Genomic DNA, 23,721 nt, shown 5'->3' with positions numbered 1-23,721 from the left:
TTTGAACGGTTACTTGAGCAAGCAAATTTTACATGAGATTTTCTTTTTCTTTTGTCTCCCCCTTTTTGGCCCTGAATGAGGGTTCTTGCAAGCAAAGTATTCTAACAAAACTCTCGTTCCAGATGTCCTTAATGTTCTATTCGCAAGGACTCTGCTAATAGCGTGAAATATCAACCTGTTTTCCTAACAAAGTAAATGGAAATAACAGAGGATATCACTGTGGGACTCGGCCAAAATCGCCATAAAATTCTACACACACCAATTCTTCACATCTTTAGATTCTATCGTTCCAAAGGACCAGAAAAATTTATCCTTTTACCAATAGCGATTATACTTTTCTCACCATACACTGATATAATGGGCTAATGGGCAAACAAAATCAGTAACCTACCTTCAACGTAAGCTTCAACAAGATCTTGTTCACGGAAAAAAAGAAAAAAAAAGAAAAAAAAAAGGAAGAAAAGTAGTAGCGAGTGTTGCTGGAAACAGCTCATTACAACATATTCTACAAAGCTATATTTTCCCTCCCAGTACATTACTGGAAAATATTGACTCGATGTATTTTATGCACATGCTATCAAAATCTCCACCAAAATCGCAAGAAAACAAGCCCTAGAACCACGCAAGTTAACGCAAGTTGAAATCACAAAACAGCATAAAACCAGCTGGATAATCTGTTTTGCTGCACAAAACCCTCTTTGGAGGAAATTTTTGTCGTATAATGATCACGTCATGCAAACATCATTTAACTCCGATGACAGACTTCAAGAAGTGAAGCTTGCGGTTGACCTCCCTCAGGTCGGAAACATCCCCAGAACTGATGGGTGGTGGTTCTACTCCAGTGAATAGACAAATAGCTCTCATCTCCTCAGCAAGGGACGAGGAAGGGGCAGCTTTGTAGCCCACAATTGTTCGCATCGCAGATAATTGTTCCCACAGTTTCTCCTCGTCGTAGAAATCCTGTAACGTGTTTGCAGAAAGGATGGTATTGTCATTTAATGTGCAGGTTATAGCACAGATGTTGACGTGATGAAATGAAAATTCGATTTCAATTAGAGGTGCAAATATAAAACAAAGTTCAACTAGTCGGTAAACCTAATGAATGCTACATGTCAAAGTACAAGGGAATTATTATACATGAGATGAAGTTGTAAGACGGTATAATACTCTCTGGAACCTCAAGTTAGAACAATTCTTAATGCCCTTTGAGACAAAGTAGAGGAATGGATCCTCTGGATGTTCTGAGACTCCTGAAACTGTAGTAAGTGGTGATCCATCGTATAATTTTAGCACAAAGTCCAAAACTAATCATTCAAGTTATTTGTGCCCAAAATAGATTACACTTTCAATTTAGTTTTTCATAAACAGTGATGCGAAGTTGTCTCAAGAGCTCTAGACAAATTATTAGTCTACAAAGTTTAAGTAGTCATGAGGCCATGAATGTGGATGACTTAATCATTAGGTCAGATTTTGGATATCTCCTTGAGGTGGAAAAATGCAGTACCCATCAAAGCGGACAGTACGTGCAAGTATTTTATCTTAATCACAATTAGGTCTAACGAGGTGCTTTAATCCTTTAGAAACCATTAAAAGTCTTAAAACACCCAAAAGAGGGACGAAAACCCATGTCAACAGCCTGCTAATGCACAAAGGGTGTTCTGTACATCAAGACACAACACCCTGCCAATTGCCCAGGACACAACAAATTGTCGTGCCTCGGCAGAACAATTTTAGTTTTGTACGTTAAATTAAGAATTATTTGAACTAAAACTATAACTCTTACAGCTGAAATCTAGTAAACTAACGCATGCAAGAGTTATTAAAGACCATGAAAGTTACTATTCTCATTTAAGAGGAAAAAGGAACAAATTTTGTAAGGAAAAATATAGAGGTCAAAGCGAGAAGAAAAATAGAGAGGAAAAAAAGAACAAATTTTGTACGGAAAAATAGAGAGGTCAAAGCAAGAAGGATAACATGGCGCATTTTGGAGTCAATTATATAAGACATTAAGGATCTCTATTATGAATGTCAGTTACATTTTTAAATGACAAAAGACTGATTATCAAAACATGTGTCCATCTAAAGAACAAGGTCAGCTTTTATTAAAAAAAACAGATGCATGAGCACTTTCATTGAAGAATTGTGTCAGTTTTTGTCCAAAATGCTCCTTTTCGCCATGAATAAACTGAACCCACAATTGGGATAAGCACGAAAATTAAAGCATTTAAAAATAATAAAAACCCTCTAGGATAAGTGAAAGAAAGGCAAAAGAACATACCCTCTTAGGTTGTATTAATGAATATATATAGTACAAAAGATTGTCTTACTATAGTAATAGTGACTACTATAGTAAGAGTATAGCTAGGATTACATACTATATAACCCTACTCTATAGAAGGTAATAATCCTACTCTATAGAAGGCAATAATACATAGTATCCTAATATAGATAAACTGTACAAATATATCGTAACATCCCCCCGCAAGATAAGCATCCGGTGGTCGGATGCGAAGATTGAGCCGCAATATCGAAAACCGATAGGGTGACAAGGGCTTGGTGCAAATGTTGGCAAGTTGCTTGTCAGAAGGGATATGAATTAAGGCAAATGTCGACAAGTTGCTTGTCAGAAGGGATATGAATTAAGGCCAAATCACCAGACTGGACTTTTTCCCGCAAGAACTGATGGTCAAGTTCAATGTGCTTTGTGCGAGCATGGAGGACAGGATTGGCTGCAAGGTAGGTGGTGTTGAGATTATCACAAGAAATATTGATAGAGCGGCATAAGAAAATACAAAGGTCACGAAGGAGACGACAAATCCAGATAGTCTCAGCAAGTGTGTAGCCGACAGCACGATACTCCGCTTCAGAACTGGAATGAGAAATGGTGGGTTGTTTCTTAGCGGACTAGGAGATAAGATTTGACCCGAGAAAAATGCAATATCCAGAAGTAGAACGACGTGAATCCGGACAACCAGCCCAATCAACATCAGCGAAGGCCAAAAGAGAAGGGTTATCGCAGTGAGAGATAGGAAAGCCATAAGACAACATCCCACGAATATAATGCAGAATACGCTTGACCGCTTGCATGTGCAGTTCATGAGATGCATGCAGATACTGGGCAACAGAGTTGACAGCAAATGAAACGTCCGGTCTGGTGAAAGTGAGATAGTGGAGAGCACCAACTATGTGACGATAAGTGAATGGGTCCTCAAGAAGACGCCCCTCATGAGAAGAGAGACGAGATGTCGGCGAAAGAGGAGTTACTGTCAAGAAAGCTATATCGTTGAAGCAGTTGATACACTTATTTTTGAGGTAGATGAAGACTAAAAGGGGGGCGATGAACCTCAATACCCAAAAAATAATGTAACGGTTCGAGAACCTTCATGGCAAATTCACGTTGTAAAGTGACAATAAGAGCATAAAAAAGAAACGAGGAATTGCCGGTGACAATAATATCATCAACATGCAAGAGAAGAACAAAAGTGCCAGAGGAGGAATGACAAACAAGCATCGAGGAATCAGCAGTGCTGCCAACAAAACCAATCTCAGAAAGAAAAGAAGTGAAGCGCTGAAACCAAGCTCGAGGAGCCTGTTTGAGACCATATATTGCTTTGCGTAGATGACAGACGTGACTAGGGAGCGAAGGATGCACAAAGCCAGATGGTTGTTTCATATAAACCTCCTCAGAGTGAGTGTCGTGAAGAAAGGCATTCTTTACATTAAGTTGGCGAAGAGACCATCCACAGGAGAGAGCGACCGAAAGAACAGTACGAATAGTGGTCAACTTGACAACCAGAGAAAAAGTCTCATCAAAATCAATGCTTTGTTGCTCTTTGTAACCCTGAGCCACTAGTCGAGCTTTAAGACGTTCAAAAGAGCCATCCGTCTTCTGTTTGACTTTGTAGATGGGTACAACCAATAAGATTGATGGAATGAGGAGCAGGAACAAGCTCGCAACTATCATTGGTGAGTAATGCATCAAATTCTTCAGCCATGGCAGCAAGCCAACCTGCATCCTGAAAAGCTTTATGAAAAGTGGTAGGCTCACTAGGAAGAGTAGTATGTGTAGAAGCCAAGAAGGAGGTAGACCTGGCAAAACTCTTAGTCATAGATCGAGTAAGCATAGTGTGTGTTCGGATTGGTAAAGAAGGCTCAGTAGGCTGAGGCGAATGGCTAGTTAGCTGTGGAAGGTGTCAAATCAACAAGAGAAGGGAAAGTTGTAGAAGCAATAGGTCAGAGGTTGTGCCGTTTGGTATAGACTCGGAGTTAAGGTTGACTAGCAACAGTGGTAGCATGTTCATCATAACCTGCGTGGCATCATGATTCAAGGTGGAAGATCCTTGGGATATCTAGTAGACTACATTAGACCTGATTAGGCTTATACTGTGAACAGATTAAGAAGATATACATGTAATCCAAATAGAGAGCATTAAATGTTTTAGAAAGAGTTTTGAGATATCTAAAGGGGATTGTGTCTTATGGATTCAATTATATTGGCTTTCTTGCAGTAAGAAGGATATAGTGATGCTAACTGAATTAGTGATATAGCTAATGTGAAGTCGACTATTGGATTTATTTTTTTCCTATGAGGAGAAACTGTTTTTTGAAAGTCAACCAAACAATCTCTAATTGCTAGAAGTACTATGGAATTTGAACTTATAGCATCAGATTGTTGGCTTCAATGGGCCAACATCCTGCCCTGTTGTAAGGACTGAGATTTTGCCAGTTTAGCTAAATTCTCTGTTGACGATGTTTTTTGTGTGTATTTTAATTACAAAAGCACTCGTTAGGTTTCGGGAGAAAACGAGTTTGAATGGAGAAGTTACGCGACTTTTACTTTTCACTTAAAGTGAATACTAACCCGCTTTTCCGGAGAGGCCACAGTGTAGAGTTGGCTTCCGGCGCGTATCGGACTCCGTTCATAGCGATCCAATAGCTCGTTTTTAATGGTTCTGCTATTCTGGAACCATTGGCGCTGACGGATTTCAGGTTTGATGCACGGATTTCGAGAAAACTGATGATGCATATATTATATGTATTTGTGCGTCGCTTTGCCATTTGGAGAGAGGACGGGTTTTGTAGCAAATCCGTGACCAAACGAGGCGAAAAAAAAAGATGTCTCTGTCGTGCTGATCGCACTGGTGCGATCTGTTTGCAAATCTGACAGACGGATCTTCTGATATCGCGCGTTGATCGAGGAAGGGTCTTTGATGGCAAAACGGTAATTTTTCGAAAACCTCGACATTTTATGTACCGTTTTGCGTGAAATTGATTGTGCGGGTGTATTCGCGCGTTTTACATGCGCTGTGAGGGACTCAATGTAAAATACTGAGGTTTGGTAGGCTAACTCACAACTTTACACCTTCTTTATATATAGCTCACGTAGGGTTTGCCCCATGCAAACCCTAACTAGCCCCAGCTGACCCCCCAGCCGCCTCTCTCCCCCTCACCTCGTGTGCCGCGCGCCTCCCGGCTGCCGCCGGCAGAGCCCCGGCCGGCCAGCCGCAGCCGCAGCCATTGTCACCTTCCCTCTCCATATCTCTCACTTTCTCTTTCTCTCGAGTTGAGAGGAGGCCCGAGGCTACATTGCCTCCTCGCTCTCTCTGCCGACGTCGCCCCGACCTTCGGCGACTCCCGCGCCGGTCGTCGTCGCCGCCCCTGCGGGCCGCCGCCGTCGCCTCGACAGATTGCGGCTGCCCCAGGTCTGCTTGGGCCGAGCAGACCTTGCGACTTCTTCCCCGTGCCGCCAGCCTCGGCGAATTACACCACTAGGCTCAAGATGTACTAAATGGAAGCAATAACAATAATTGCATGATTTATAAGCATGATGCTAATAAGTAATAAGCATGTAATCGACATGTAATAGCTTTCTACAGTAATGAACCATTTGCATAAAAGAGATAGAGCAACTTCTGTAATCATGAACATAGACATGAGTATAAGCACGAACATAAAAGTGACTACTGTACACTTTAAGTAATAAACATTCATTACCGTCCTTTTTCATTTAGTACTTTCTTTTCCTTCACAGGGACCTACCCAAGGTAGTCCAGCTTGCGCCGCGCCTAATGGCCCCGTGGTAGTATACACTCCCCACGGCAATCCACTTCGGCACCCAATCCCGCACNCCAAACACTTGTTCTAACCTTTTAGAACATGTAGGAGTGATCCACACACCATTCCACATACTCGAACTCCGCAGTTTGCAAAAGTTCAGTGTATTACACCCAGCCTCCCCACGTCGACCGTACTTGTCGGCCGCCGACGCTCCTGCCACAGAGCCGCCACTGGCTGTGCCCTAGCCCCTTTGCCCGGTGAGTTTTATTTCTTACTGCCTGTGCATAATTTCGGGTTTGCGAACACTTTTCGGCGATCCGAGGCTATCCCGATGCCTCTGGAGGTGAGCATGGTGATCGTTGGTCAGTGCTGATCACAGTGCTCACCTCACTTTGGATCAGCGGCTTCCGAAATTGTGTTTTCGGCGCAGTTTTCCCCAAGTGCGCGCTGTTCGCAGAATTTTCGAGTCGCTCCCGCGCCTCCCACAGTGAGCCATTGTGCTCCGGATCTTGAGCACGGCCTCCGGCATGTCGAGACCTGTCAGTACGTATCTCGGCAGACCTCGGAAGTCTTCGGTTTGCGTTAACGAGCCACAAAGTCGCCTTATTTGCATAAAATAATGGGATTTTATGTACATAGAGGGACTTTTATGCAATTTTGCATCATGTGGCTACTGTAGGCTGTATGTTCATGCGGTAGTTGACCTCTGGACTAATCGTCCATGGCCATTCGCCTTTGCGGAAATCGGAGGTCGATTTCGGTGCGTTCTTTGGCGAAATTCGCCGGCGGAACGCGGTTTCGGTTTGGATTTCTTTCGACGTCGTTTGTTTGCCCTGAGTGTTGTCGCTGAGCCTTGTCGACTAGTCACCTTCGTCATATCGTGAGTTCGGAGATGATGGGTGAGCGACGGTGGGTTTCGGTGTCGAAATTGACACTTCCGGGAGCTCGGATTCGAACAATTATCCGACGATAATTGTTTGTTTGTGTTACCTTGTGTTTGCTGCCAAGACATCCAAATCGATGTGTTTTGTGGCAGCGGGTGACTCGTGGCATGAGTCGGTGAGTTTCAAGACACTTCGTGGGTTCCGACGGCGTCCCAGTGTGATTTTCGGGACTTCCGGCGAGTTACGGTGATCGATTTTGGGAAACCAATTTTGGGGACTTGTGTGGAGTTCGTGAGTCGTGTACTTTGGGCTTGTGGGTTGGATACTGACCCAGTGGATCTTCGTAGGTCCGGTTGACTTGTACGCATCCAGTTTTCCGACGCGACAGTGACAGGTAGGTGCTTCGAGCTGGTAGTCGGTGAGATCATTTCGTTTTCCTCTCCCTTGCTCTTGTATATCAGTATTTTGGTCTCTACATGTCAGTTGCTTTTGTTTATCGTTCGTATCTATACCTTGTTGATTGCATAACAGTAGTTTTTGATAGACATGTAAAGCAGGCTTGCATATCTTGTATATCTGTGGACCTTGGGTCCAGACAACATATTGACTCCTTTGTCGTGTGTTTCGATCTAGTTGATCATGGTTCGGTGTTGTATGCCCTTGCATCTGGCTTCAGCCAAGGCACCGGTCTTCTTGCCGGTTTTCGTATTGAGCATATCAGTATGATTTAGTCACAGCACTATTCTAGACACCGGTTGATTTGGCCACCAACCAGGGGGTGTATGTATCCGGATAGGTCGTCGGTGGACGCATGAATCAAAGTCAGTGCTTGCTCTGTGACAGGCAACGCTTGAGGTCTGCGGACCAACATGGCAGCACCAGATTGGGTTTGACTTGGATTATATACCCTTGAGGCATATGTTCAGTTGAGTTGTTGATACAGTAGTAGTTTGGTTCTTATTCATTTACTACCATATTTCTATTACTACTGTAGTTGCTTGTATATCATACCATATACATATCTATTGTTCGATCTCCTTTGTTTTCTAGTGAATACAATTTGCCTTCGTGGCTCTGTCGTACCCACTGGAAAACCTTGATTGTGGTTTTTCACCCCCCATTTCTCCAGGTGACTAGGCCGAGGAGTTGATTCTTGGTGCGATGGTTGGACGCTTTAGCTAGGCTACAGTAGCGGTCATCACCCTGGTTATCTTCTCCTTCTGCATTTAGTAATTTAATAATTAAATGGTCCAGTTAGATGATCCCTATGAATGTTTGGATATTTGTGAACTGGTTGTAGTGGATGTTTTTCATTATACATGCGATTGGAGATTTTGGATAATTGGTTTCTGATTTATGTATTTATACATGGTGGTTTTCCACCCCTCGAGGTAGTCGATTTTAAAAATAGAGTTTCTATGTGGGAAACAGTTTAAAAAGATTTTCGAATGATTTTTATGGATGATTAATTAGAGTTTAAAAACAAAGCTTTCGGGTGGGAAGCACTTTTAAATAGAATGACTGTTGTACTGTGCATCACATCATCCTGCGCCTAAAGAGTGTTTAGAGGCATGCGTCATTTTTAAGGATCGCTAGCTGTATGGAAATGCATGGCATGAATTGATTGTGGATTGGTAAATGTAGGTTGTTGTTGTGATCCTGATGTAGTTGTTGATATGCCGTGCAAATACAAAGGAGACTCTGTCCGAGTGAATAGAAGAATTTTGTATTTGTGGCGGGTCTGTACGTCACGTGGGCTAGGTTGGAAAGAAAAATAGCACGTTTTCCGCAACTCTGATTTCAAAGATTGTATTCATTTTAAAAGGCTTTTAAAATCGGCCATGGAGCGTGACAGATTAAGATGGTATCGGAGCGTGAAATAACTACAATTGCATTTACAAGCTTTCTGACTGAACCATTGGTTAGGTTGACCATAGGAAGACTTAAGGCGTGTAGGCACGTGCGAGCGCGGGGTATTTGAGATTTAGTCTCGAGGTTATCGAGTTAGGAGGCTCGAAGGTTGATTTGTGTTTATTTCCTCGTGTTTCTTGTGCTACAGGATATGACATGTACCCATTTTGGTGTTAGGAGTAGGGCAGTGAGTGGACTAGTTCTGAGCAGTAAGATGTCGAGAGGCTGCTTTTTGCAACGGTGATCGCCTCACCTCCAGCACGAGACATGGAAGCTTTTGCAAGTCAATCCGCAGGCACTCAGGGTTCACTCTTTTGAGTTATGTCGAATGGTTTTGCTGGTGGAAATATAAAGGCGGATGTTTCAACCTTTTGTTGGTTCTTTGTCAGTGTGGTGTGTGTTGGATCTGGCTAATGTACAGTCGTAATGTCACATCTCTGTTCGTGCATTCTAGTGCATTATAGGGTTATTGGTCGGCTTAGTTTTGTGTCACGTCTCCAACTTTCTGTTGGCGATGGATCCGCGGGTATTTTACCTTTCTTTCGATAAGTACGTTGGCTGCAGACAACGTAATGTTGAAAGTTAGGACAAGATACCCTACCTATTTTGGGGAATATCTGGATTGGGTCGGTATTTTTCTCTTCCAAGAGAGGTGACGGTCATCTTTGATCATCTTGTGAGCCTGGAGGTTGGCTCAGAAGTCGAAGCTTGTGATATTGTACAAGGTACACGTTTTAGTTTATCGTGGATACCTTGGATTGGATTGGATTGGATTGCTGTTTGGTCACTTGGTGAGAGGCATGCTGGAGTCTCGATGAGACGGGCATTTAGTGTTACTAGGAACATCGATTGCTAGGGTCCCTTGGCGATGACAGCGACAGGGTCTCGTAGAGACAGATGTTGGGCATCACTGGTGGTTATGATCGCATGTTGCGAGTGGCAACTCTGTTCACCTAGTGACGGACATGCATTGGTCTTATGTTGATCTGTTTGTACTCGAATGAGTGTTGAGCAGGCTAAATTGTCGGGCTCAACTGGTAGTGGCAGCCTTAGACCTTTTGGTCTAGGCGGAAGGTTAGGTCTTGGACCTAAGTGAGTCCGATTTCATCGGTGGGTTTCGATGGTTCAGATTTGGCTTTGTCTGGATATAGTTCGGACTAGTGGGAGGTTGTAGCCTCCGAGGTGAGTGTTGGTACTCTAGCTTAAGAGTTTCCTTGTCGTGCCACTATAGCTGTGCTTGGTGCATTAGTAAAGTGTTAACCGAAATTATTTTCGGTGGTGTGAGCAAGTTTCGAGGACGAAACTTTTCTTAAGAGGGGGATGATGTAAGGACTGAGATTTTGGCAGTGTAGCTAAACTCTCTGTTGACGATGTTTTTGTGTGTATTTTAATTACAAAAGCACTCGTCAGGTTTCGGGAGAAAACGAGATTGAATGGAGAAGTTACGCGACTTTTATTTTTCACTTAAAGTGAATAGTAACCGCTTTTCTGGAGAGGCCACGGTGTAGAGTTGGCTTCCGGCGTGTATCGGACTCCGTTCATAGCGATCCAATAGGTCGTTTTTAATGGTTCTGCTATTCTGGAACCATTGGCGCTGACAGATTTCAGGTTTGACGCACGGATTTCGAGAAAATTGATGATGCATATATTATATGTATTTGTGCGTCGTTTTGCCATTTGGAGAGAGGACGGGTTTTATCGCAAATCCGTGACCAAAGGAGGCTAAACAAAATCGTGGATTTGATGTCTCTGTAGTGCTGATCGCACTGGTGCGATCTGTTCGCAAATCTGACGAACAGATCTTCTGATATCGCGCGTTGATCGAGGAGGGGTCTTTGATGGCAAAACGGTAATTTTGCGAAAACCTCGACATTTTATGTACCGTTTTGCATGAAATCGATTGTGCGGGTGTATTCGCGCGTTTTACACGCGCTATGAGGGACTCAATGTAAAATACTGAGGTTTGGTCGGCTAACTCGCAACTTTACACCTTCTTTATATATAGCTCACCTAGGGTGTCCCATGCAAACCCTAACTAGCCCCAGCTGACCCCCCAGCCGCCTCTCTCCCACTCACCTCGTGTATCTGTACGCTTTAAGTGAATTGGTTGTGTATTTCTAACAGCTCAAGTTTTTGGAATTAATGGTTAGCGCCAATGATCCGACAAGTGGTATCAGAGCCAGCGATCACGGGTTCGATTCCCGCATGCTACAAATATGTGCAGGTGTTGGAGGAGGGATCGTTGGCTTAAATGGGTCAGCATCCTACCCTGTGGCGGGAGGCCATGTTGGGCCGAGTCATATTTGAAATGGCGGGAGGCTAGGTGGGCCGAGTCATGTTCGAAGTGGCGTGGGGCTGGTTGAGCCGAGTCACAATCGAGACTCGTGGGCGTTGTATCTGTACGCTTTAAGTGAATTGATTGCGTATTTCTAACAGCTCGAGCTTTTGGGATTAATGGTTAGCGCCAACAATCTGACATAGATACCACAGTAGCAGAGGCTAAGTGGATTAGAGAGTTTCTTTATGATCTGCCACTGATGGAGCGATCCTTAGCACCAGTTTGTATTCATTGTGATTGTAGATCTGCAATTGATAAATGGCCAAAGAGACTAAGACTAATAGATTACGAAAGTGAGACATAAGTTTATATGACAGAATATGAAGGAAAATGTGATTGCATTAGAATTTATGAAATTTGCGAAGAATTTGGCTGATTAGCATAACAAGGGATTATCTAGGACTGTGATCCTAGAATCGTCGAGGGGGATGGTGCTTAGCCCTCAATAGAAGTTACCGGCGACGGCAACCCAACCTGTTGCAGGTTCAATCGGTAGAAACAAGTCGAACTAGTAGCTGTGAGGAGTACTTTTTTTTGTATCCTCATCCCTATGGCGACAGCGCTCATATCTATAAGTGGATAGAAAGGGCATTGGCCCTGAATAGTTCTGAGACCCACGAGGCAGAGTGTGACCTTGCAGACACCCTTCTAAGGACCTACTATGTGTGTGGAGTCATGAGGCCGCGACTATGGGAATAAGGCGGTTCCCTAAAACACACATGAAGCGATATTGGCGCATGGCTATAAAAGCGCTCACCCGCTTAGAACCTAAATGGCTGTACCATGTGTGCGGTTTGTGGAAATCTAATTCACTGACTCGGTTCAAGGCGTAGTCCACCATTATGCCCTCGGATGTACATAGACAAACACTAAGTGAAGGTTTAAACCCGAAAGATACCTTCTCCGAATACGTGGTATAAAAGATTCAGCATTCTTTTGATTTGTTTTGTGTTTCTATTTTACTTAGTTTCGTTATTTGACATTTTAAATCATGTGGGGGAATGTTAGTATTAATTTTAAAGTGCATTAAAACTTCAATTCTGCCCTTGGGCTTCCTGGGCAGCCCAACATTTTATGAGCCTTGCCTGGGAGCTCGTGTTTAGGTTACCACATGTGAGGTTTAAGTCCCACATTAGAAACCTAAGGATTGTTGTTGTTGCTCTTTATATACTCCATTCTCAATATAGTACATTCGATTTTTATTTTATATGCAAGTGGGAATGAAAATAGTAGGAGATACCATTTTTATTAGGCTTGAAGAAGTAAAAGATCAGTTGGAAACAATTGGTACAGAAATCGAAATGAAAAGAGGAGATTTAGAATTTTCTATAGGGAACAAAGCCTGTATTTTAGCAGAAAACTTATAGTAGCGAAAAATTATGAAACTTTGAAAAATTGTCTGTATTAACTTTCTGAGGTCAGATTTAAAATTGTGTAGTTCAAATACCCGAGCAGTGAAAATGGAGCTTAACAGCAATTCGTTAGAGATTTTAGTTGGCAGGGCTTTCGCTGATTGAAAATAGTCTGGACCTAAAATGTTAAGGTAAATTACTTTAGCTTAATTTTCATTGAGACCGTCCATCAAATTTGAGTATAAACCGACCAAGATTTAAAGTGTCGTGGCACGGGGGCGTGCTGCTGTCTACCTGACACGGTACAGTACCGGAACGCTTCTGTGTCGACACATGGTATGTTTGCATGCCGATGGATACGCACGACCTCCTACTGGCATACTTTGGCACGGACTTATTTCAGTTTTTTTGGTTCCAATAAACTCTTATAATGTTATTTTGAAAATTTTAATCAAATAATTATAAATATTTGCTATGTATAGCTTACTATACTCATCAATTAATATATTTGTAAGTTTTTTTGTATGTAAAGTACAATTATACCTGATGCAAAATAAAAATTTTTACAGATTAGAATTTTTAAAATGCAAAAACATCTTTTTTTTCTTTTTTTTTTCTTTTGACCATATTACAGTCTTTCTTTTATAAAATACAAAAAAAATTATTTTAAAAATTATTTTTAAAAGTATATGAAAAAAATTATTTTTTATTAATTTTTTTAAAAAATTAGTAGATCTATCAAAAAATTAAGCAATAAATTATATGACAAATAAATTAAACAAATTTAAGCATCAATTTATTTAATTTAATTTTTAATTTTATCAGTATTTTCAATCTTCTAGCATAAAAATAAAATTTTATGTTTGATGTGGCTCAAAATTTTATGTTCCATTTATTTGTCAAAAATTTCGCGGTGCGATAAATTTTGATAAAATAATTTGTGAAGAAAGAATAGATATATGTGGTGAAAGCGGAAGGCTCGGAAAATCTTTTGTCCATATATTGATAAACAAAAAAAAAAAATTATAATTTTTTTGACTTACCTAATAAGTAAATTTTTTTATTTGCAATGTCTTTGGGGAGGCGTGGGGTACCCAAAATATTTTGAATATCCCAAAGAACAAAACAAAAAAAAAAAAAGCAAGAAAATTAGGTGGCATGCTGCGCCGTGCCGCTCTGTCTCGTGCGGCACGGTGCTGCGTGCCGTGGCACGGAGGGGGGTTCGAGCCTCCCCTGTATCGTGCCATCTTCTTGGTGGCACGGTAGGTGCCGCCCCGTGCTGCACGGGGCGGCACTTTAAACCTTGAAACCGACATTCCGAAGTGCTCCAATTGAGCGTACAGATCGATATTGGACTAAATTGAGAGTGTTGGTGACTCGTGGATTTATTGGCATATTGTTACAAGTTAGTGGGATTCCACTAAGTCTCAGGGAGCTCTCTTGAAGCTCCCACCCCTCCTAACCTATATGCAAGAGAGAGAGAAAGAGAAAAGAAAAGAAAAGGAGAAGAGAAGAAAGAGAAGAAGAAAAAGAAAGATTTGGTTTTGGTGCCATTTGACGAGCCGATCAAAACCCCGCACGCACGATTTTTAGCATTTCGACACTTGGGTTAGTATTATAATAAGTGTTATTTTTCTCATTTATAATTTTTGTTAATTCTTGATGGTAGAATCTAGGATGGGAGGTCTTGCTAGATATTGTTGTGATTTGAAGTTAAATTGAAGCCGAATTTCATGCGAATTGGAGCCATTTTTCACGTGCTTTTCGCCGCAAAATTTTAGGTTGTGCTGACTTCACGAGCAGCAGCAGGGGCTGCTCCTGCTGCTGCCAGCAGCAGCGAAGGCTGCTGCAGCAGGGGCTGCTGCAGCTGCAGCCCGCAGCAGCAGGGGTTGCTGCTGTGGCTGCTGCTACAAATAGGAGCAGAAGCAAGCGCAGCAATAGACACAGCAACAGGTGCGGTAATAGTACATGTAGCCGGTTCGTGGCCGCAACACCGTGCCTTTGGAGGCTCCAATCAAGTCCAATTTCGTCTGAATTTCGAAATTGAAATTGATTCAAGAGTGTGGATAGTGGTAATCTTCTAATTACACCTTATTCCATTTGGAATTAAAGTGAATTGGAATGAAATTGAGTAAATGGTCGAAGTAAACTGAAATTCGACTTTTGTTGGATATTTGCGAACTTCTCTGTTCTTTTCTCCTATTTGACTTATAGGCATTAAATTGAACTTTTGTTGATGTTCTAGTGAAGGTGAGGAGCTTGTGGACTTCTTCCTTTAACCGAATTTCAGGTTAGTAAGTTGAATTGGTAGTCGATTTTTAAGTTAAAGTGAAATTGATTTAATTTTGAGCAATTATGAGAATTGCAGTGATTTCGTCGTTCATTTCTTCTAGCTGGATATTACGGGATCTTCGCTAAACCCTTCTACCACTTTTGGTCATTTTGGAATTGCTACTGCTGGATTTTGAGGTAAGTTAAATTACCCTTAAAAAATACAGCATTCATTAAACGAATTGCCGAAATACTAGGATTTAGTTCTTGCAATTGCCTTGACTGCACCCTCACTGATTTTGGAGTTTTCTTATTGGATTCCCTACTGGATTTGAGCTGAGAAAAGCGCATTGGAGGTTGATAGCTTGCCGCTATTGGATTAGCAATTCAAGGTGGGTTCCATGTCGCCGAAAACGGCGAACTTCCTTCTACGTCTATTTTGCACATGTGTATATACGTATATGTGTCTGTGTGCAGGTTGCATGCTTTGAGGGTTGTGATGGCAATAGAGGTAAGTGAAGAGTGAAAATTGGATGTGACATGTGAACACTAGTTGATGTTAGATTAATTGGGCAATGGTTCATATATCTGTCTATGGTGCATGTGTAGGTGTTGTGTGTGGTTATATGTTCGTAGAGCATTGTGTTAGTTTGAAATTGAAGAGAGAAAATAGATTACATAGTGTATTCATGGGAACATTAATCTGAGTCTAAGTATATGATCATTAGGTTGAATTGGCTTAATATAGTAATTACCAACTGTGTTAGCATAGTATATGATCAAGAGGTTGAATTGTATAGTATAGTGGATTATTTTGCATTCACTATGTTCGGTCGAGAAGGGCCATTGGACATCATATGCTTATGCAATGAAATACTACTGAACACCATATGCATATTTAGTAAAATATCTACTGTTCATTTGCATGATGCATATTCTAATTCATATGATAGATTTTGGATATTGAGAGATATATGATAGTCTTACGGTGATAAATGACTTAGTGGACATTCTATAGTTATGCCGAGGGTAGCAGATTGGTTAGTTGTCATTTTTTTTATCATTGTATAGACCATAGCCTGCAGAGCCACATTGAGCATGATAGAGTTACGTGCTATTAGACTCGGAAGGGGTCGCTCCCCTACGAGTGCCGCTCCGAAGGCTGGCCAACTATAGCAGAGATATTTGCCTTTGGGATGACGACCCACCTGCAGGAGCGGTGATCGGGCTAGGGGCAGAGCCTGAGTGTTAACGGCATACCTGCAGGAGTGCGATCCAGGTACTTGGCGGGCGCAGGCTAAACCGGGCCTATGAGTCAGTCGTTGCGATTGGGTACTGTTTACTGCATCTATTTATTAATATCAACATTGAGGCATACTCTACTCACTTTGTCTCTTGTTCATTACATATGTAACCTACGAGTTCGTCAGTTTATGAGTGGGTCACAATGTGTTGATCAAGTTGTATGTGCATGAGGAGATGACATCTTACCTTTATTACTATCATTCTAGTTGATGTATAGCAGAGTTAATTACTGTGTATGGTGTGTTTTTTTTATTTATCAGTATTAGAATTGATTCATGTATTAGTCCTTTTTCTCTCCTATTCCTTATATATGTAGAGACATGAGAGTTTAGTCGATGTATATCATCATATTATGTTTCATTACTCATTCTACAGCATTCCTTACTATACTCTCTCTACGCTTGTCTCTAGTAGACCTAGTGGGAAGGTCATGGTTGTCGCTGACCGTACCCACTGGGAACTGCTATTTAGTAGTTCTCATACCCTCTTGTGGTTTATTTTTTAGGGACATCTATACCAACTGTTGATCGAGGTAAGGGGGGATTGCGCCGTAGATAGCATCTCCTACCTGTGTACATTAGTTGTAGAGAACTTCCAGCTAGATGTTTCAATTATGTTATACATCAGGACTGGCGAGGGCTAGGGCTTTTTATTTGTACATTTATCTTTCTGTTTAGCTGAGACTACATGATGTTGTACAGTGATGTATGGTAGTTTTGCCGATAGTGCTCTGCTTTGATACATGTAATTCGTTTATTTAGTGACTTTATTCTTATTGTAAATTGGAAAATTTTTAATTGTGATCTCTTGGGTTCCTTTGCTACTGCTTCTATTTTGATTAATGCTTCGGGTAGACAGGGAAAACTCTATCCGTTTGGTAGATCTGTTGACGTCCCCGTAGGCTTTCGTTGTGGATGTGGGGCGTGACACTCAAGTTAGTTACTTGGGAGAATATGAGAGTGAAGCTCTCGACTAAACACACACACGCACGCATGGTACGAGCACGAGCCGAGCAGGTGGGTCAGGTGGGCGACAGTGCGCTCAGTCCAGGCTACCCGGTTCACTTAACTTTTTGTTTTGATTTTATTTCTGAGATTTTGTATTTAAGCTTAATGACTACCTTACCTTGGTAAGGGCCCAAACCAGATCTTGACTAGATCTTGCCTTAGCTAGGTAAGGGGCAGCGGCTTACCTGAGATACAGTCCAACCTACGGTTGGGTTCTCACCTCTATATAGATGAGGTGAGGGTGGACTTGGTTAGTTATTGGTTTTACCAGAAATTTGCAAAGGCTTCCTCCTCCTCTTTTACACTGAGCTTTACATCTCTCTTACACTGAACCTTACATTATTTTTTGCTATTTTGTTGGATCTCTGAAAGCTTATTAAGTTCGTGTTGCACCACCTTGAAGATGTGCCGACGGGGTGGACAATGGTCGTTGTATTGCTAGAAGTGATTGCCGGAGCCTTGCACGTGGATGGGCAATCTCGCTACTAGGACAGTGTTTTCGCATGCCTCGACCCACAAACCTCATTTGATCTCTCCGTCTCTACAATATTTGCTACTTAATTCATACTTGCGCTTTTCAAAACAGAAGTTTTATTATTTTCTTTTAAAATTGTTTAAAAAAAAATTTTACTAAAGATTTAGAAAGAATTTTTCCAAAATTTATTCCATTGATGTTGAAGAGTCGGGGGTGGTCGCCATCTTCTTCTCCACCGACGGCAAAGCACCAACGGATGATACTTCATTGTCGTTGATGAGTTGAAGGGTGGTCGCCATTTTTCTTCTCTGCTAACGGCAAAGCTCCAGCGAATGATACTCCATTTTCATTGATGAGCTAGTGGGCGATTGTCGATCTTCTTATTTGCCAACGGCAAAGCACCGGCGGATGATACTCAATTGTTGTTAATAAGTTGATGAGTGGTTGTCGTTTTTCCCTCCCGTTGACGGCTAAGTGACAAGCGGAAGATCGCTGCCTTCCAACCTCCTTCATCGTGATCGCCATTGTGCCATTGCTTCCATCGATGACAAAGCACCGACAAATGATACTGCGCCGTTGTTGTCGATGCGTGGACGGGTGGTCGTCGTTCTTCTTCCGCCAATGACTAAGCGCCAAGCGGATGATACTCCATTTGTTGTTGATGAGTTGGCGGACGGTTGTCGTTCTTCTTCTCAGCCGATGGCAAAATGCTGGCGGATGATACTTCATTGTCGTTGATGAGTTGACGAGTGGTTGCCATTCTTCTCTTCCGCCGACGACTAAGCGTTAAGTGAAAGATCGCCAGTTTCCAACCTCCTTTGTCGTGATCGCCGATGCGACATTGCTTCCACCGACGGCAAAGCACAGTAGATCTCCAGGAGCAGTTTATCTCTAAGGAAGTTATCTCCAATCACCTTTTTCCTTTTATCTTTCCCTTTAAATAGAGGTTTTGTTAGTTATATGGTAAGTGGATGAGTGGGAAAAAAATCATAAAAATGTGGGTTCTTTTGTATGTGGTGGGTGAGTGGGAAAACTGTAAGATCGTGGGATTTTATTACGTGGTTCACCTCCCCTCTCAAATTGGAGAGTTTTTTTTTTATTGTAGGCCCTACACAAAAAGATAAAATGAATAAGCCTTTTTTTTTTTACTGTGGGCCCCATGCCTCTCTCAAAAATGTGAGAGGGAGATACGGTGGGGTTTACATCCTTTTCGAAAAAGAGATATAGAAGGCTAGTTATGCGGAATTTCAAATTTTTTTTTTTAATTGTGGGCCCACGCTTTCTCACATTTGAGAGAGGAAAATATTGTGGGGCCCACATCTCTCTCATATAAGAAATATAGGAAGGGCTAATTATGTGTTTTTATTTTTTTTCTCCTTTTTCTTTTTGAATTTTAGGCCCCACGCCTCTCTCATGGAGATATGGTGGGGCCCACATCCTTTTTGAATAGAAGATGTTGAAGGCTAACTATGTGGGATCTCAACCTATTTTTTTTGAATTGTGGGCTCCATGCTTCTCTCATGTGAAAAAGGAAAATACTGTGGCGTCCATATCTCTCTCAGATGAGAAATATAGGCAGTACGTGTTTTATTTTTTTCCTTTTTTTTGTTTTTCTATCTTTTTCACTCAAACAAATGCCCTCACTTTTTTTTAGCTTACTACCTTGTGGAAGATGAAAAAAAAGTATTGTCCGTATTGATGATATGAACTTCACGTTATAGCATCTACCGCACCCTTGACATTTTACCCTTCTTATATTATACCTTCTTTTCTCAATCAAAACTCTAGCAATAGGAACTCTTCTTTCTTCTCTGCCTCTTTTTCTTCCTTTTCCTCTTCTTTCACTTCCTCTCTCTTCTTCATGCTAGTTTCGAATCCATAACTAGAATTTCTTTGTCTTCATTCATCCACAACAGGTGTTATTTCGCTTATATCAAACGCGTGTTGCTTTCCCATTCAATTTTTTCTATGATTTTTTTCTTTTTTGTTGAAAAGAAAAGGTTTAGAAGAAAAAGAGTGAGAAAAAGATTGCAACATTGGTGGAATGAGTTGGGTTTTAAAAGGCAAGAAGATGAGAAAGAAGATGATCATCGAAAATTTTTTGCGGAACATTTTTGCACGATTATAGTTGTTGTGGCTTTTGGAGGGATATATTTGTGATGGCAAAATTGACATTTTACTTATCTGCTGTTAAAATATAAATAGTTCTCTAACAGTAACAAACCAGAGGGATATATTTGAAAACATTACGACTTTTGCAGAGACAACATATAAAAGTTGAACTTTGTAGGGATATATTTGCAATTCATTATGTTTGCAGGGACCTGTATGCAATTAATCCATTTATATAATATGATGTTTGAATAATAATATTCAAAAAAAGTGTAATACTACTAAGTAAATATAAATATGAAACTTATCAATAAAAAATTAAAATATTAAATTGCTTCACCATTTCTTAAGATCAAACCTCCTGGCATATAAGGCCTAGTGTTCCCTCTTATCACTGCCATATTTTCTTCAAGATTCACCCCCTAGCATTTTGACTACCTATCTCTTTAAGCAACGGAAAGCTAGTTCTTCTAGACCTATTTCATGCCGTAATGGTAAGCCTTGTGGCCTCAAGGCGTAGCTGATCCCTCTAAAGGTTCAGTGATCAATGTATGCCAATTTAACCTGATGGAACAACGACTAGTATCTTCTTCCACTTTCCTATTGAACTCACTTTAAGACAAGTGCCTTTCTCTAGCTCTGATTCACCACCAGCATAGTATAGAGCTGAAAGTTTTATTGATTTGGTGAACCAAAGCTAGAATGTAGGGCATTTGGGTTGAAGTGAGTGAGTTAAGAGGGTTTGACTTTGACCACTTGATTCCTAAATGAACTTGATGATAGGGTACGAAAGGGTTCTCCCTCTAGCTTGCAAGGGGGTTGTTATAAAATAATCTTCACTAGCTCTCAAGGGAGGAGTTATAAAATAATCTTCTTTGTTAATTACCTTCTCGCCCTCGGTAATCTACATAAAATTAAAATGCTTGCTTAAAATTTGTAACCAAATACCACTTCTGCCAATAGGCTATTCTGTTTCTGCTGCGTGTCTTAGCTATGCAAGTTGTGCATCTAAATTAATTAGTTGGGTTGGTCATATAATATATAGTTTTTAAAGTAGTATGAGTTATCATTTCAACCACCCCCAAACCACCCCCCCCCCCCCCCGCCCTGGGGGGTTGGAGAGGGGGGGAACCTCTCTCTCTCAATGGGTTGGGTTCTGTTAGTTATTAGGTGGTTAGAGAATAGAAGGGTGCAGTAGGGTGTGTGTAGTGGGGGCAGTTGTAATTATGCTTTCATATATATAGCATTAAAAAATAAATAAATAAAGGTTTGGCCGAACTGTAATTAAGGTTGAATAGAGAAGTCGACTTCATACTAGGTCTATACCTTATGGAGCTAGCGTAGTTGTCAGATTGGTGCAAAGTAAAGAAATGAACCTCCTAGCATTTAAGGCTCATTGTTCCTTCTCATCACTACCGTCTTATCCTCTTGGGAATTAGGGGCATTTCTTTCCTCTGGGTGCAGCCTTCGCAGTTTTACTCTCTAACTCTTTTGAGCAAACGAAAGCTAGTTCTACTGGATCTGTTCCAATACCACATTAATAGGTAGGCTGCAGAGAGAACAATGCTGTGATGAATTCCTCCAAAGGTTTAGTGATCAACATATGTCAAGTTGTTTGGATGAAGTATCGACTTCATGGTATCTTTTTCCCCTCCCTATTGGCTATTCAACTCTCTAATGAACCCAAATGATGCAGACAGCCATAAATGGTCGACAAAAGATGATACTTTAACCGTAGACCGATCATGGCAAGTGATTGGATTTTGTGTCTAAGTAGGGAAACTATAAATAGGAAGTCTATTTACCAACGATAAGAAATTAAGCTTTTAATATGGCCTAGGATTTCTTACCGTCATCTTTCTGGAGGAAAAGAGAGAAGAGAGCTCTAGAATTTTGAGAGAGAGAGAGAGAGAGAGAGAGAGAGAGAGAGAGAGCTTAATTTAGTGGTGAAATCATATAACAACAGAAAATCAAAGACCTATATTTAGAGCACTAATTCCTAATATTAGCAAGGCATTTCTAATTGTAGACCTCAGGTGAGATTGTTCTACATTACCTATTGATGATGAGTGACTTAATTAAGAGGTACGATTGGCGACCCTCTAGCAAAGTGCTAGAATGACCCTCTTATTCTCTACTAGATAAATAAATGCATGGAAGCTCTCTTAGCTCTCCCTCCCTATTTGGTTTGGCAGGAATTAATGATTTGGTTTTCTTCATTACTACCTAGCATCATAGATTAGCATGATTTAAAGATTGTATCGTACTAGATTTTCTTTCACCTAATCTCTTAATTAAGTTTGGGAACTTACACTCTGCAGTTGGTTTTATCTCAATTAGTCTCTCACATTCTACGCACCTCAGTGACACTATTTCCGAGTCTTGAAGAGAAGCTATAGCAACAAACTACTTGTAAAAGAAACAGATATAATAACCAAAACCAAAACCACACGAGCAAGCTTACCTCCACATCAAAGGACGCAGCAGTCTCCGTCTCCACAGCAACCATGATATCTGCAGCTATAAAGGCCCCAGCATGCTCTACAGAAGACCGGCTCTCGACATCAGCCGTATCCACCGACTGATCCTCAACTGCGGAGGCATACCCGGAGCTGAAGCCCGGCGGCTCACTCTCGCCCACGATCTCCACTGATTCCACAACAACACCACCAGAAGGCTCCACAGTCCCTGCTACTACATTATCCGCCACCGCGATTACTCTCTCCTCTCGCACTCCCCCTTCTTTCGACGACACAATCATTTCCTCAAACACTTTGCGGGCAGCTCCAATATTCTCATCTTGTGGAGCCACACCCGATGCCACCGACGCACGGGGAGAGCCGCCAGTTCCATTGGCTTCTATCTCTGTTATTTCCGCATCCATTTTCTCGATCTCGGCTGCTCTTTCTTCCTCCACCGCTACCGACCCGCCTTCCTCCGCCGCTTTCGCGACGACGACCTCCTCTGCGGCTCTTTTGTTCTCCTGATCTTCTTCGCCTGCCTCGTTGTCGACAGCTAGTTCTATGCCTTGTAGAGGTTTCTCCTCCTCCGCGGCTTCAAGAAACTCGTCTTCTTGGTATTGGGGTGGAGGGAGGAGGGAGCGCATGAGGCGGTCGGTGCAGGCGAGGGAGGCGAGGTAGGCGCCGAAGGGGAGGGAGAGGGCGGCGCCGAGGGCGGAGAGGACGAGGAGGGGAGGGACGACTACGATGGCCGCGCCCGCGATGGCCGCCGCCTTCCCCACTCTCCACCCCCGGCGGAGCGCCCCGCGCCACCCGCCTCCAGTCGCGGATTCCGCTCGCTCGGCTTGCTCTGATGGCTCGGCCATCCGTCGGCTCATCACGGCGGTCGGTAATCAGCGGGGATGTAAGGACGGACGGAGGAGGGAAGACCGTCGCATCCGGACCGGAGAGAGAGGGCGATGGAAACAAACGCGTGGGCGTGGGCGTGGGCGTGGCCATGCATTAGCGAGGAGGAAGGCACAATGATACGTGGGGAACAGGAGGGGTGACACGAGGCTCCCTTCCCCACAACGCTTCGGGGAGGGTGCACTGGACGCGTAGTAGATCAGACATCCTAAAGAAAACCGAACAAAACCGCACATTTCGCGCGGTTTTATTTGGTTTGATTTGATCTCCTTTAGTTTGATTGTAAATAATAATTTTAGTTTGAAAATTCAATTTTTAAATTAAAAAGGTTTTAATTTATCTTTCAATTGGAAAGAGAAAAAAAAATTAATCTGAATTAAAAAAAAAAATTATGATATATAATTTCAAAATGCATATGTATTTATTTCTATCTCCATATTTGTATCTGTATGTATTTATATTTATTTAAAAATGTATAATATCGATTTATCGGTTTATATAGAAATATTGTTATGTATATATCAATATTAACGAATTAAGCTATAGTATTATTTTTTACTTGGGATCTCGGATACCAACTATCAAGCTTTTTGCCATTTGTGTTAGGAACATTCGGTAAGTTAAAATATTATTGATAGTAAATT

General features: G+C 41.8%; 1 protein-coding gene across 1 annotated transcript; it reads right to left on the bottom strand.

Moving 5' to 3' along the window:
• Positions 251–23,280, bottom strand: LOC109722663. The gene is made up of 2 exons (XM_020250769.1): positions 22,177–23,280; positions 251–960 (listed from the first exon to the last, which is right to left on the bottom strand). The coding sequence occupies exons 1-2, from the start codon at positions 23,047–23,049 to the stop codon at positions 742–744; spliced, it is 1,092 nt and encodes a 363-aa protein (XP_020106358.1). The 5' UTR covers positions 23,050–23,280; the 3' UTR covers positions 251–741.

Source organism: Ananas comosus, linkage group 17 (assembly GCF_001540865.1).
Source record: "Ananas comosus cultivar F153 linkage group 17, ASM154086v1, whole genome shotgun sequence".
Lineage (NCBI taxonomy): Eukaryota > Viridiplantae > Streptophyta > Magnoliopsida > Poales > Bromeliaceae > Ananas > Ananas comosus.
Note: the sequence above shows the minus strand (reverse complement) of the source record. Positions and strands in the feature narration are given on the sequence as shown.

Bases quoted from the DNA above. Each gene is read 5' to 3' on its own strand.
- LOC109722663 (XM_020250769.1), bottom strand. From the start codon at position 23,049: ATGAGCCGACGGATGGCCGAGCCATCAGAGCAAGCCGAGCGAGCGGAA. The intron at 961-22,176 runs GTAAGCTTGCTC...AACACGTTACAG, and splicing joins CTGCGTCCTTTGATGTGGAG to GATTTCTACGACGAGGAGAA.